We start from the raw sequence: 16,437 nt of genomic DNA on the forward strand, positions 1-16,437 counted from the left end.
TTTCTATTTTACTACAGTAAATTCATTGATATGTTATTCTTCAGTACTAAAACCAGACAGGCAATGCAGGAAAATCAAACTGAATCTTGAAAATACTATAAAAGTCAATTTAAGATTAGTGAGTAGAATATTGAAAATGATAACTAAGCACACAAATCTACTAGCAGCTTTGTACTACTGTCTTATAATGCAAAACAACCTATCTAAAGATACCAGTTTCATGAAAGCATACTGCATAAAACAAACGAAATACCATTTTATTTTTTAAGATAAGAGATCTATGTTTGTTTGTTTTTTTCTCTCCAGCTGTACATTTAAATATAAAATAAGTGCTACTTTATTTCTATTCAGATAAAGAGTAGAAGACATCTTACTGAAAGATTCCATGAATCAAACAGAAAGGATCACCACATGAGTCAAAGATGATAGTCTTTTGAATTTCTGCCATGCCATCTGCCTTAATTCATTGAAGAGGAAATCAGAGCCATGAAATTATGTGAGTGGAAAACTCCACAAGGAAAGGGGTGAACCCAGATAAAGAGGCTCTACAACAGCTAATTATTTTCAATAAAAAGTCCTCTTATTTCTGAACTACACAAAAATTTTAGAAACTTAAATGGAAACTCAGTAAAATATAATTGCAAATTTAAAAGTGACACTGGTTGAAACTGGTAAGATTCGAGTTATTATGCCCAGTTATTTTTAATAAAATAAAGGAAAATAAGTTTTTCTATAAACATTTTACTTTTAAAATATAATGTTTTATGATGATAACAGATATGATAGACAATATATTCTATCATGAGAGATGTTAATACAATGCATAGCTTTAAAAGCAAATTTGCATTCATGTTTCCATTCGAATTAACTACTTTACAAATAGAAATTATAGGTTTTTCTACAGTGGACTTTGTCTAAAATCTTCACTTTTAAGTTACAATCTTAGGAATTTTTATTACAGTGATACCCAATACAATATTACAAATACAATCACATTAATCTGTTGCTATTAATGTGAGAAACGTATTGATAGGGCATCTGCAGAAAGCTTACTGGTCTCCAAAGTATAAATTGTTGAAATTTGTATTCCAGAAAACAATATGTAGTCTAATACTATTTTAGGTATTAACTATAAGCTGCCTAAAGTCATCATATTCAATTTACAAAGTGCTTCAGCTGAAGATTATTAAAAAGGAAAGCACTAAAAAAAACAGATAAATGGAAATATTTAACTGTGGCAATATTCACTATTCTCTGAACAGTAGCTGATACACTGCTAAGAATGAAATGAATTATTAACACAAGTAGTCTGAGAATAAGTGCACCAAACCCACATAATATTACTAAACATTGTAGAAGCTACATTTTTATTAATACTCCATCTTCATAATAATCAAATTCTAAACAAAGAGTTTTTACAAGTTAATGTATCAAATACTATATCTCACTTATTCAAAACTTATACCTGTAGATAATAATACTAACAAAGTTAATGAAAGTAACATTTGCAAAAACACTGTATATGGAAATGGATTTCAATTGATGAAGAGCCTATTTACAACTGCAGTTTTCTGCAGTGTTTTGTGGTACATGTTTAGGTAGTATGTTCAACTACTGAAGCACTTTATTAAAGGTAAGTATTACCTCTGTTACACATTACCTTTTAGAGGTTAACAATATTCTTTATTCTGGACAGTGTACTACAAAACTGAACTAACTTTTATACTGTAATTTAGTTATGATCACAATATTGCCTCAGCAAGAAAATGACCATTTTTGCTTATTCAAATTACCATGGGATAATGCCAAAGATATTTTGCCTTTATGATAAAATGCAGTTGTGTATACCAAAATCATTTTACACATCAAAAGAGGCAGAGGTATTCATTAAATATACCTTGATATGGAGCACTAAATCCACGGTATCGGTGATTGCTGTCTGTAACAAAATGCAGTCTGAGCCAGTTTTTGTTGCTGATAATTGGTGGTGGTATATTCATTCCAGATAACCTGAATTACGGAAGACAACAAAAAAAAATTTAAAAAGCTTTTAAGTAGTAAACATTTTCACTGAATTGGGACCCCCAATAATGTCTACTTGTATACAATATTCATGACTTTGCCTTGCTAACCTTTTAAACACAAGTGAAATAGTTATTTTATGCATAGAAAAGTCAATCATAGAATAGTGTAATTCCAAAATAAGCTATTCCAATCAGGTTGCATATATTAGTAAAGTCAACTGTAAACTGCATATAATTTTGATTCTCCAAAAATAGACAATAATAAACATAATGGCTGCTGAACTGACAGTGCTGGTCACAGAATAACACATGTATGTATCAGTACAGTATAGTTACAAAAGAGGAAGACTTTAAAGCAATTGATATACTTTTTCCATTTAACATATTTTCAGCATTTCACATTCAATGGAAGATTTCACAATTTCAATTCACAGAACAAGCACTATTTTAATGTAATTTCACAATATTGTACATTTAATGATTAGCTCTCATTATAATGCATACTTCTATAAGGCACTGGAGGTCTGCTCCAACTGATAGATAGAAAACAGACTGTATTTTGGATATATAGTCACCACATATCTAGTCACAAAGGTAGCACTACATAATCTCCTTAAAGCAAAAATTTTAAACTGTGCCCCAGATACTGGTCACAACTAATAGACGAAATAACTCTCTTGCTCTATAATCTTTTGAAGATTTCAAGCAAATTAGTTTTGCTGATTTAATTCAACAAAGGAATACCACCCCTACATGCCTAATCATTTAAATACTAGGTGTGTGTTATAAAGCCAAGGTAAAATACTCTCAAAAGACTATTACATCATGAAAGAGAGTTTTAGAATAAGGTTTCCTAATAACCAGTATATGACATATCTTTCCCGTTCTTCAAAGCTTACACTTTTCTTCATAGGAAGGCAAACTAGACAGCTGGTGTGTGTGTGTGTGTGTGTGTGTGTGTGTGTGTGTGTGTGTGTTGGGGGAGGTGATTTCTTCTCTCAGTGCTTGGCAGTCATTCATTCTAGGGGACAGGTAGGGGAGATTGGAATATCTATCCTCGCACATGTAATCAGCAGGTGTAGACACAGGGATGCAAAAACCCTTTTTCCTACATCCTCCTTTATTTCCTAAAACCCACTTTTCCTAGGATATTTGGGAGCTAGCCATCACTTTTAGTGGATGACCACCTGCCGTAGCATAAAAATATGAATTCACATATTTTATCATTGTGCCCATGAATGAATAGAATGGGCTTGGCAACATTACTGTGTAATCCAATTTTTTTGGTTTCTAACATGAACAAGTTGGGTTCTATCCCATATAGTTCTCATTTCTCCACCAGCTTTGGAATGAATTTTCTTTAATTTTTCCCCATCAATGCCTATTTCCTCTTTTCATAGGGGTGACTGTTTACTCGTAAAGCCGGCTGTTTTTTTCATATCTGAATTGAGTAAAGACAGACATATAACATACCTGTATAATTTTAAAACTCAAGTTTTAAAAATTTACTTCATTACTTTCAGAAAATGCAGTATCCAGGTTATCTTTACTTTTGTTTGCTTGTCGGTTGGTTTGGTTCAGACAGCAATTCAATGAAAAAACAAAACAAAACAAAACTTGGATTTGGTACAATTATATTTTCAGTACAGTAGCATGTTTTATGCCAGATTTTGATTTACAATTTGATTCTCTTCAATTCCCCGATTCAATGAGCATAAACATCCATTAGGAAAAGTTTAAATTATTTCTGACAGGCTGCACACATTTCTAAATGTAATGAGAGTATAATACATGAATGGTTGTAAAAGACTAAAGAACAGAGTTTGGAGAATGGTTCTTAAAAAATCCAACAGATGAGAAGCAACTCAACAAGGACATCACGAAAAGTGTGAAGAGGAAAGAAGATGAAACAGACGATGAAAAGGATAAACTTTCCATATTTCTTAGGGACATCAAAGATAATTTCAGTAAAAGAGTGTAGTAAAAGCAAGTAATATCTACTATGGAACTATAGTTTTAAACCTGAATCCATCTTCAGGAACTGAGAAAGACAGAACTGAAGATGTTACAGCAGCAGCACCTAAAACACAATGTACATGAGGTGGAGCAAAAATGGCAATTTAACAGAGGTGGAACTAAGAGGATATTCCTGACAGCCTCAGTGCTTATTCTCATGAAGCATAACTGTAGATAAACCAAGACACTGAACTAGAAATAGAAAGCAAGTGCACCAAAGACTCATTTGCCCCCAGAGAATGAAAATAGCTTCATTGGTTATAAAGGAATCACACGGACCTTCCTGACTGTGGTAACTTAGTATTGCTCACTATTTAAACATGATTTACAAGGTATGACTTTGTGGCTTATGGAGCAATCTAGTAAATGAATTTACATATATCTGCAACACATTTCACATGTTATCAGGAGGTATGAGAAATGGAGGACTAAGAAGATGTGCCAACTAGAAAGATTCTATTAAGCTAATTAATTGAGATAATTAATTTCTTAAATACTAAAGGAGATATTTCATAAATATAAATCACTGTTAATCCTATATGACATTACTATGGTCATTTGAAGGTAGGCAATATGGATTCATTCTAATATAAAGCCAGTGAGAATCACCCCTTGGTACTGAAAAGATTAAGTATACTCAACAATTATTTATTGAGCACTTACTATATGACAAACACTGATGCTAAGGGTTGGAAATGTAATTGTAAACAACACATACAAGATCTGTGGTCTTACAAATAAAGAAAGTAACATAAACAAATGAGTGAGATAATTTCAGAAGGCAGCAAATGATGTACCAAAAAAAAAAAAAAAAAAAGAGAAACATGATAAAGAATGTCTAAAAATGAGGTTTCAATTGGTCTATTACCTTCTCTATTTTAAAAAAAAAAAAAAAAAAGAGTAACATGATAAAGAATGTCTAAAAATGAGGTTTCAATTGGTCTATTACCTTCTCTATTTTACACTCGAAATAGCCATACTCATGATTATATGTCACAAATTACTATACTGGAGTTTAGGAGAATTAAATCAATGAAAATAATCATAATGATAAATGTCATAAATCTGTATCCTACAACAGTTATTTATACCCAAAAAGAATTTAAGACATGGCTTTTGTGTAATTAATAAATTTGAATGAACACTGTAAATTAATAATAATATAAAATTTCATTGCATATTCAATATAGAATACTGAAAATAATACAGTGTAACTGGCCATAATTAATCTTTGCTAAATTTATTTTTATTTACATCATTTTCCACAGAAATAGTAACTAAATAATAAATTGATATTTAAAAATAATGCAACATTTTCTTTTATAGATAGTACCTTAGAGAATATGATCATAACCCTTACAAGATTTTATTAAAAAATAAATTAACTGTAAGAATCCTGAGAGAACCAAACGTCTTTACCATTTTTTTCAAAAGTCCCTAGAACTACTCTGAACTTACGCCTTTGGTTTATAACTCTCTTGACAGGTACTCATTGCTGTCATCTGTTGACTTTGGTTCTCAACTTTCTCAAAATTAGCATTTGCAACAACAGGTGTCATCTTTGGTGGCTCTAACATCTATTTTTCAATCTGTCCAGTTCCCTAAGATCAGTCAAATCTAATGATCTGTTTTACCTCATCTTTAGTACCTATAGACAGTCAAACCTAAACCCATGATTTTTCAAATAATCACCTGCCTGACTTCTGTCATATAGTATTCTGCCTATGCTTTCCTCTTAAGAGTTTTATAGTGCCTGGCCTTACATTTAGGTCTTTAAACCATTTTAAGTTTACTTTTGTATATGTGTTAGGGAGTGTTCTAATTTCATTCTTTTACATGTAGCTCTCCAGTTTTCCCAACACCACTTTTTGAAGAAGCTCTCTATTCTCCATTGTACATTCTTGCCTCCTTTATCAAATCTAGGATGACCATATGTGCATGGGTTTATCTATGGGTTTTCTATCCTGTTCCATTGATCTATATTTCTGTTTTTGTGGCAGTACCATACTGTCTTGATTACTGTAGATTTGTAGTATAATTTGAAGTCTGGGATCTTGATTCCTCCGGCTCTGTTTTGCTTTCTCAAGATTACTTTGGCTATTTGGGGTGTTTTGTGTTACCATACAAACTGTGAAATTTTTTGTTCTAGTTCTGTGAAAAATGCCGTTGACAGCTTGATAGGGATTGCATTGAATCTATAGATTCCTTTGGGTAGTATAGTCATTTTCACAATGTTGATTCTTCCAATCCAAGAACATGGTATATCTCTCCATCTGTTTGTATCGTTTTTAATTTCTTTCATCAGTGTCTTATAGTTTTCTGCATATAGGTCTTTTGTCTCCTTAGGTAAGTTTATTCCTAGTTATTTTATGCTTTTTGTTGCAGTGGTAAATGGGAGTGTTTCCTTAATTTCTCTTTCAGATTTTTCATCATTAGTGTATAGGAATGCAAGAGACTTCTGTGCATTAATTCTGTATCTTGCTACTTTACCAAATTCATTGATTAGCTCTAGTAGTTTTCTGGTAGAGTCTTTAGAATTCTCTATGTATAGTATCATGTCATCTGCAAACAGTGACAGCTTTACTTCTTTACTGATTTGGATTCCTTTTATTTCTTTTTCTTCTTTGCTGTGGCTACAACTTCCAAAACTATGTTGAATGATAGTGGTGAGAGTGGGTAACCTTGTCTTGTTCCTGATCTTAGTGGAAATGGTTTCAGTTTTTCACCATTGAGAATGATGTTGGCTGTGGGTCTGTCATATATGGCCTTTATTGTGTTGACGTAAGTTCCCTCTATGCCTACTTTCTGCAGGGTTTTTATCATAAATGGGTGTTGAATTTTGTCAAAAGCTTTTTCTGCATCTATTGAGATGATCATGTTTTTTCTTGTTCAATTTGTTAATATGGTGTATCACATTGACTGATTTGCATATATTGAGGAACCTTTGCATTCCTGGGATAAAACCCACTTGATCATGGTATCTGATCCTTTTAATGTGCTGTTGGATTCTGTTTGCTATCATTTTGTTCAGAATTTTTGCATCTATGTTCATCAGTGATAAGGCCTGTAGTTTTCTTTTTTTGTGACATCTTTGATTTTGGTATCAGGGTATTTGGTGGCCTCATAGAATGAGTTTGGGAGTGTTCCTCCCTCTGCTATATTTTGGAAGAGTTTGAGAAGGACAGGTGTTAGCTATTCTATAAATGTTTGATAGAATTTGCCTGTGAAGCCATCTGGTCCTAGACTTCTGTTTGTTGGGAGTTTTTTAATAACAGTTTCAATTTCAGTACTTGTGATCAGTCTGTTCATACTTTCCATTTCTTCCTGGTTCAGTCTTGGAAGGTTGTGTTTTTCTAAGAACTTGTCCATTTCTTCCAGGTTGTCCATTTTATTGGCATATAGTTTCTTGTAGTAATCTCTCATGATCCTTTGTATTTCTTCAGTGTCAGTTGTTACCTCTCCTTTTTCATTTCTAATTCTATTGATTTGAGTCTTCTCCCTTTTTTTCTTGATGAGTCTTGCTAATGGTTTATCAATTTTGTTTATATTCTCAAAGAACCAGCTTATAGCTTCATTGATTTTTGTTATGGTTTCCTTATTTTCTTTTTCATTTATTTCTGATCTGATCTTTATGATTTCTTTCCTTCTGCTTTTTTGTTGTTGTTGTTGTTGTTGTTCTTTTTCTCTAATTGCTTTAGGTGTAAGGTTAGGTTGTTTATTTGAGATGTTTCTAGTTTATTGAGGTAGGATTATATTGGTATAAACTTCCCTCTTAGAACTGCTTTTGCTGCATCCCATAGGTTTTGGATCATCATGTTTTCACTGTCCTTTTTTTCTAGGTATTTTTTTGATTTCGTCTTTGATTTCTTCATTGACTTCTTGGTTATTTACTAGCATATTGATTAGCCTCCATATGTTTGTATTTTTTACAGTTTTTTTTTCCCCTGTAATTGATATCTTGTCTCACAGTGTTGTGGTTGGAAAAGATACTTGGTATGATTTCAATTTTCTTAAATTTACCAAGGCTTGATTTGTGACCCAAGATATGACCTATCCTGGAGAATGTTCCATGAGTACTTGAGAAGAAAGTGTATTCTGTTGTTTTTGGATGGAATGTCTTATAAATATCAATTAAGTCCATCATGTCTAATATGTCATTTAAAGCTTGTGTTTCCTAATTTACTTTCATTTCAGATTATCTGTCCATTGGTGAAAGTGGAATGTTAAAGCCCCCTACTATCTTTGTGTTACTGTCAATTTCCCCTTTTATGGCTGTTAGCATTTGCCTTACGTTTTGAGGTACTCATGTTGGGTGCATAAATATTTACAATTGTTATATCTTCTTCTTAAACTGAACCCTTGATCATTATGTAGTGTCCTTCTCTCTTGTAATAGTCTTTAAAGTCTATTTTGTCTGATATGAGAATTGCTACTCCAGCTTTCTTTTGATTTCCATTTGCATGGAATATCATTTTCCATCCACTCACTTTCAGTCTGTATGTGTCCCTAGGTCTGAAGTGGGTCTCTTGTAGACAGCATATATACGGGTCTCGTTTTTGTTTCCATTCATCCAGTCTATGTCTTTTGGTTGGCGCATTTAACCCATTTACATTTAAGGTAAGTATCGATACGTATGTTCCTATTACCATTTTCTTAATTGTTTTGGGTTTGTTATTGTAGGTCTTTTCCTTCTCCTGTGTGTTCTATCTAGAGAAGTTCCTTTAGCATTTGTTGTAAAGCTGGTTTGGTGGTGCTGAATTTAGCTTTTGCTTGTCTGTAAATGTTTTAATTTCTCTGTCGAATCTGAATGAGATCCTTGCAGGGTAGAGTAATCTTGGTTGTAGTTTTTTCCCTTTCATCCCTTTAAATATGTCCTACCATACCCTTCTGGCTTGCAGAGTTTCTGCTGAAAGATCAGCTGTTAACCATATGGGGATTCCCTTGTATGTTATTTGTTGTTTTTCCCCCCTTGCTGCTTTTAATATTTTTTCTTTGTATTTAATTTTTGATACTTTGAGTAATATATGTATTGGTGTGTTTCCCCTTGGATTTATCCTGTATGGGACTCTCTGTGCTTCCTGGACTTGATTAACTATTTCCTTTCCCATTTTAGGGAAGTTTTCAACTATAATCTCTTCAAATATTTTCTCAGTCCCTTTCTTTTTCTCTTCTTCTGGAACCCCTATAATTTGAATGTTGGTGTGTTTAATGTTGTCCCAGAGGTCTCTGAGACAGTCCTCAGTTCTTTTCATTCTTTTTTCTTTATTCTGCTCTGCAGTAGTTATTTCCACTATTTTATCTTCCAGGTCACTTATCCGTTTTTCTGCCTCAGTTATTCTGCTACTGATTCCCTCTTCATTCATTGTGTTGTTCATTATTGTTTGTTTGCTCTTTAGTTCTTCTAGGTCCTTGTAAAACGTTTCTTGTATTTTCTCCATTCTATTTCCAAGATTTTTGATCATCTTTATTATCACTATTCTGAATTCTTTTTCAGCTAGACTGTCTATTTCCTCTTCATTTGTTTGGTCTGGTGGGTTTTTACCTTGCCCCTTCATCTGCTGTGTATTTCTCTGTCTTCCCATTTTGCTTAACTTACTGTGTTTGGGGTCTCCTTTTCACAGGCTGCAGGTTTGTAGTTCCCATTGTTTTTGGTGTCTGCCACCAGTGGGTAAGGTTGGTTCAGCGGCTTGTGAAGGATTCCTGGTGGAGAGGACTGGTGCCTGTGTTCTGGTGGATGAGGCTGGATCCTGTCTTTCTGGTGGGCAGGACTGCATACAGTGGTGTGTTTTGGGGTGTCTGTGAACATATTATAATTTTAGGCAGCCTCACTACCAACGGGTGGGGTTGTGTTCCTGTCTTGCTAGTTGTTTGGCATGGGGTGTCCAGCACTGGAGCTTGCTGGTCGTTGAGTGGAGCTGGGTGTTAGCATTGAGACGGAGGTCACTGGGAGGGCTTTCGCCATTTGATATTGTGAGGAGCAGGGAGTTCTCTGGTGGAACAATATCCTGCACTTGGCTCTCCCACCTCAGGGGCTCAGGCCTGACACCCAGCCAGAGCACCAAGACCCTGTCAGCCACATGGTGTATGGCACAGGGAACTACATTCAATATCTTTTAATAACCTATAATGGAAAAGAATCTCTCTACTGCTGATAAGCAATTCCAGAAATTCTGTTCTTGAGACAGGCTGAAACTGCAGTTAAGTCTTGGTTTGCTGTCCTGGGGGCTAGTGGCTCTACCTTGAGCCTGTTTTTCTTTCTTCTTCTTTACACTGTGAGCCACGGAGGCAGCATAGAAGTAGACCAGCTTCCAGGACTCATCCTGACAGCTGCGACTCTTCTCTGACTCTCACGGGAATGAGGTTTGGCTGCCAGGTGTTCTGCCTGCCAGACACATGGTATCATACAACTCTCCACTGCTTGGCTCGGCCACTTTGCTGTGCTGCTTGTTTTTCAATACTACCTAATATATCCAAATTTTCTACTCAATATCCCCACTTGCATTTCAAATAGGTGTCTCAAACTTAAAGTCTAAATCAGAATTTTTGATGTCGCCTTCACAAGTATGTTTTTCCTCTATTCTTCAATACATCATGTCAAATGGCACCAACACACGAGTTGCTCAAACATTTAAGTGTCATCTTTTAATTCTCTATTCTCCTCACTCCCAGAAGCCAAATCCATTTGCAAATCTTCTTCTGCCTCTAAAATCCATCTTAAATTTGTTCATTATTTTTACTGCTGCTTTTATCATAATAGCCAGGCCCCATCGTTTCACATAGACCCGGCAGTAGGGTCTTCTTTTGATTCTACTGAGCATTCCTACAAACTGCTCCTTATCCAGTAGCCAAACTGTTCTTTTTCCAACCTACTTATTACTGCCATGCTTAACTTTTCATTAAACTTGAATTAAATTTGGACTCTTTACCCAGGCCTCAGAAAGCCTGGAAATTCCGGTCCTTGTCCACCCTCCTCGCTCATCTCACACCAAGCAACTTTACCTTTAGTACATTCTAGCCACACTGACATTTCTTTTTCCTTAAACATGGGAAATTCTTTGCCACCACAGGGCCTTTGCACTTAACATTTGCTAAGTTTGGAATGCCATTTCTCCAGATAGTCCTCTGGTTACCTAACCTCATCTTTCATTATTCAATCAAGAGTTTATTCCTCATATGACTGTACTAGGTTGATCCATATCAGGCCCTCCCCACTCTAGCACATGATGCTACCTTAATATTCACATATTTTTCAGTTTTTGAGCTGGTCCTTTTATTTACTAATTTAGTAATTTCAGAAGCCCTTCCTTTAGAGTATCAGATCCATGCAAGCAGAGACCTTGTCTATCTTGATCACCAATCTATCTTAGAACTGCCGAGTAGTATAGAATCCAATTTAAATGAATTTCTTAAAATTCAGTTGAATAGAAACTTTAACATCAATTTATACTTTAAAAAGAAAATTTAGGTCTTCTGTTTCAGTCAAAAATATGTACATCCATCAGGCACTCTGTGACAACAAAGTGAGGTTCTCTATAATCTAAAAGTTACCAGAACATGGATCTATAATAATTCATAAATATTTATGGAACTATAATTTTGGCCATATAATTATCATGTACTATTACTCAAATCATAAATTAGAAAAGACATAATGAAGTTATCAATAAATAATTTCATTAGAAATAGACATAAGATAATTTTGTTATAAGTAATGTTAATGAAGATGAAAAAAAAATACGTATGACAACCAAGAATCCAATATTTCATAACTAAAATAGAAAGTTTTTTTTAAAATTGTATCCTCCTACATACCTATATAATAACTACTTCAAAACTACTACTCTTAGATGCAGAAGAGTGAACAGAATTAAGTACTCCAAGGCTGAGTATCTAGAATGTGAAACTTTTTTTTTTTAATAAAACGGCTCATTTTGTTTGATAGCTGAAGTAATGAACTAAATAGTAATATGCATTTTGCCAACACATCTTCAAACACTTTGATTTTCCTATTATGGAATCACTAAAGAAAAATCTCAGCCATGTTTACCTGTTAAGGGGATTATTTTAATGAGTTGATAGGGATTTCTTTAAATTGAACTCACTGTTCTTGGTAAAATGAATACTTTTATTGATATGGAAATATTTTAATTAAAATAATAAAATTCCATTGAAAATTCACATTATTGGGTACACTACCTTCTTTTAAATAAATTTCATGACTTTTTATCAGGAAAACTTGAAAATCATGATCTAATTTTGTTTTTATTGTTATTTTTAATTAGTAAACTGCTTTCCTCTGAATATTAGCCAGTTTAGAACATCAGGTATTCTGTGTTCCATTAGAATATCGCCTGAGCTTTAAATATTTCCAGTTAAAAATTTAATGAAATAGCTATACTTTAAATCAAACTCAATTATTATGTTTGTAAAACATTTTGTGTAACATATTAAAATTTTCATCAGTCTGTGAGTGTTTTTTTCTTTCAAACCAACAAGGAAAAAACCTCTAATCCAGGATAACAGAGAGAAATATTGGAAATAAATCCCTTAAGTTCAGTTTGTCTAATACTGATATATGATCTGGAATATGTCAATTCATCTGTTTCCATTCCAATCCCTATGTTAAAAACATGCACTACTGGGCTTCCCTGGTGGCGCAGTGGTTGAGAGTCCGCCTGCCGATGCAGGAGACACGGGTTTGTTCCCCGGTCCGGGAAGATCCCACATGCCGCGGAGCGGCTGGGCCCGTGAGCCATGGCCGCTGAGCCTGTGCCTGCGGAGCCTGTGCTCCGCAACGGGAGAGGCCACAGCAGTGAGAGGCCCGCGTACCACACACACACAAAAAAACGAAAACAAAAAACATGCACTACTAAAATGATACGCTTAAAGATGCTGAGTTGAATAAAAAAAAAAAAAAACATGGAAATATTTATATTACAATTTCATAGTCAAATATTCCCTTAAGTACTCTTTCTACTTTAATTAAAATGATTTTATAAATCTAAAGAAGAAGCTTCCCTACTGATACCTGTAATCCAGTATCTTCTCATGGCTTCACTTATTTGAAAATGCTGAATAAGCCAAAATTATACTTTTGCTCTATGGTGGGCTTTTAATTTAAAAATTCAATACCACCTACAAAAAAATTCTACACACTTAAATACAGTTTAAGAAAAGCATGTTGGAGATAATATAAACTTCAATAAATGATTTATAAGTATTCCTGATTAATAACTAACAAATTACATTATAGCTAGCATAGTGAAAGGTAAGCAGGGTTATAATCACCTGGAAATTAGCAAATTTATTCAAGAAATAACACAGGGCAACATTAATGTTTTACAATACATAGCACAGAGCCTACTCATGATCCCCAGAGACATTCACAATGGTTAAAAATCTAAACAGTTTAGAAATTAACAATAAAAGCACAAAGGTCCATCTCTCTAGGCAACTCAAAGCAGATTAGATGATTTTATTCTGTCAGATTATATAAGCCAAAACCTACATTCCCATCACTGCATGAAACAAAGTCTATTAGATTTATGTTTCGAGACATAAATCTAGCACGTGGCAAATGGAAAGATTTGTTTCTGATTTGGCCTTCCTATGTAACTGTCTAATCATAGTGCCCTGATAACAGCTGTCCTTCAATTATTGCATCCTACTTTCACAGTCTCCAGTCTACCCATTTCCCCTCCTATTTTTTAGATACTGCCTTTGTTTCAGGACAATAGATGCTAACATATAAATTAGATACAATTTTCCCTGCTGATATTTTTGCTAACTACTAATTCACTAAAAGAAAACTACTAGTTAAAATTGTATTTGAAATTCCTTTGTCGCTTACTAAATTCTAAAAGTGCCTATTGGCTGAAACGTTTAAAAGAACCTGAGACTGTAGCTATATGGAAGATGAAGGTATTACTTGCTAACTTGAGTTTTAGAACCATGAATCACTCTGGAAACACCAGTTATTCTTTAAAAAGTCTGATTTACAGAGAACAAAGAAGAAAGAGAGACAGGGATTTAGATATGGGCTATCATCTTTGCTTCCAGGTTTCTACTGGCAACATTTGAGTTGGAAACAGAAACAGGAACTTTCTACTTGAACTGCAGAGGAAAGCAGAATCCATTTCTCAGAAGCAGCTAGGGACTCAGCATAAGATAGAGTTTAGTGTAATACTTTTTTGCTTTTAATAAGATATACAAGTTAATTAAGGGTAATTAACCTAGCAGTTGGTTCTAAAGACTACAGGGCCTTGTTTTCTTGCCAAGGTTTATGTGGGACTCTGAGGGCTGCAGGTCCTTGGAACAGAATACCATAAACCTGAGCTTACTTAATTGGTGACAAAATACAATTAAACCATAGAAAAAATTGTGATACTTCTCCCACCTATTTGTGACTATTTAAAATCTGTGATTTTAAGCTATGGTATTCATGTATTTAAAAAAAGTACTACATATTATAAAGAAACATCATTATATTTGTTTTAAAAAAAATGGAAAAGGAAGAAAAGTAGGTTGTACCAAATGATAATGCAGAAAATGTGCAGCTGGCCCCCTGGAAAACATCTCCTTCTCTTCTCTTCCATAAGGCCATAACTGTTATTTCTTTTTAACTCTCTATCAGCTTCTCCTCAGTTCCTTTATGGTCTCATATTTCCCTGCTCTCTAATGTTTGGAGTCCCATGCTCACTATTCTTGTGCTTTGGAAGGTATCCCTGAAAAACCTTCCTTACTTCAGAGGTTTCTGCATCAGCTTTATGTACAGGATGAACTTTAGTGTCAAACAGACTGTACTGGAGTGTTAGAGGGATCATCATCCACATGGATACTAAAGTCATCCACGATAACTGTTTGAATCACAACACAGAGCAAATTGTGAGTTAAGTCCTAGGAACATGACGTGGAATTACAGGAGGAAAGGAAATATGAGGCTGAGACAAAAAAAACAAACATATTTTCCTGTATTTTGTAACTGACGGGAAAGAAATAGATGGAATTAACTGTTCACACATTTCAAATGGACTTTTCTCATAAAGTTCTTTTAATTTTTAACAGCTGGTTTAGTTCCCCATGTATTTTTGATATTTGATTCCTATAGCTCTAGAATTTATACCTCTAGAATTATGTTCATGTTTTATAGTGGAAGCACATTTATTCAATATCATTGGGACACGTGAATGAAAAGTTAGTGAGCAGGGTATCAAATACTCTGTAAAAGGATCAACAATAATTTTAAATACTTTATCTTAAGATATGTAGTTGTATACTCATTCACTGATCTTCGGATATAAACCCAAGAATTTTCCCTTTAAGTAGATATCTAATAATTACAATTGTAATTAATTCCTTATATATTCTTTATATATAATTCATGATATATAATTCCCTACCATTTCAATTTATTTAAAATTGAATAATAATTAAATATACCTATTAAACAATCTCAGTTTTAAAATGCTTCTCTTTAATATTATTATTTCTATTATTTTTCTATTGTTTTCTACTTTTAACTATTTTCAGTTATTGTATTCCTACCTTTAAAAGTATCTTGTCTAGGGCTTCCCTGGTGGCGCAGTGGTTGAGAGTCCGCCTGCCGATGCAGGGGATACGGGTTCGTGCCCCGGTCTGGGAAGATCCCACATGCCGTGGAGCGGCTGGGGCCGTGAGCCATGGCCGCTGAGCCTGCTCGTCCGGAGCCTGTGCTCCACAATGGGAGAGGCCACAACAGTGAGAGGCCCACATACCGCAAAAAAAAAAAAAAAAAAAAAAGTATCTTGTCTATACTCAGTTTATAGAAATTTTCAGTGATCCATCCTTATTAAGTTGTCCCAAAGCATCCAAATTGTTTTCATACAAATAATTTTCACTGTTTATTCACTGATATTTCTTCAAGAAACATATATACATATTCACACTAATTCCCAAACCTATGGACTGTGAATTTGTTTTATAAAGTTGTATTCACTGAATTCACCTGAAGCTACACAAAAGTATTTTCTGCTTTTGGAGGTAGTTTACATACATATACATGAAAGGAGGTATACTTTATTACAGATTTAGTGGCTTCTGATTGTCATATTGTTAAAGGCCAACTTACAAGTAAGAAATAATTTGAATAATAATTTTGACTGTTTACATAAATCTGACTAGAAAAAGACAAATGAAAACAAAGCTATATACCCTACAGTGATAAACTGAAATTAGAATTCAGATTTTCTAAAATCCTTTCAATTTGTACAATAAGCATAGAATATTCTGCCTTCTTCCATCATACTTTTTTTTTTTTTTTTTTTTTTTTCTTGCGTTATGGGGGCCTCTCACTGTTGTGCCCTCTCCCGTGGGATCTTCCTGGACCGGGGCACGAACCCGCGTCCCCTGCATTGGCAGG

General features: G+C 34.1%; 1 protein-coding gene across 2 annotated transcripts in view; it reads right to left on the reverse strand.

Moving 5' to 3' along the window:
- CSMD3 (CUB and Sushi multiple domains 3) overlaps positions 1 to 16,437 on the reverse strand; it is a 1,097,972-nt gene that overhangs the window by 726,146 nt on the left and 355,389 nt on the right. For both annotated transcript variants that reach the window (XM_007468748.1, XM_007468747.1), the window contains exon 6: positions 1,898 to 2,010. In XM_007468748.1, coding sequence (XP_007468810.1) covers positions 1,898 to 2,010 — 113 coding nt within the window. The remainder of the gene's footprint in view (positions 1 to 1,897; positions 2,011 to 16,437) is intronic.

Source organism: Lipotes vexillifer, unplaced genomic scaffold (genome assembly GCF_000442215.2).
Source record: "Lipotes vexillifer unplaced genomic scaffold, Lipotes_vexillifer_v1.1 scaffold1679, whole genome shotgun sequence".
Taxonomy (NCBI): domain Eukaryota; kingdom Metazoa; phylum Chordata; class Mammalia; order Artiodactyla; family Lipotidae; genus Lipotes; species Lipotes vexillifer.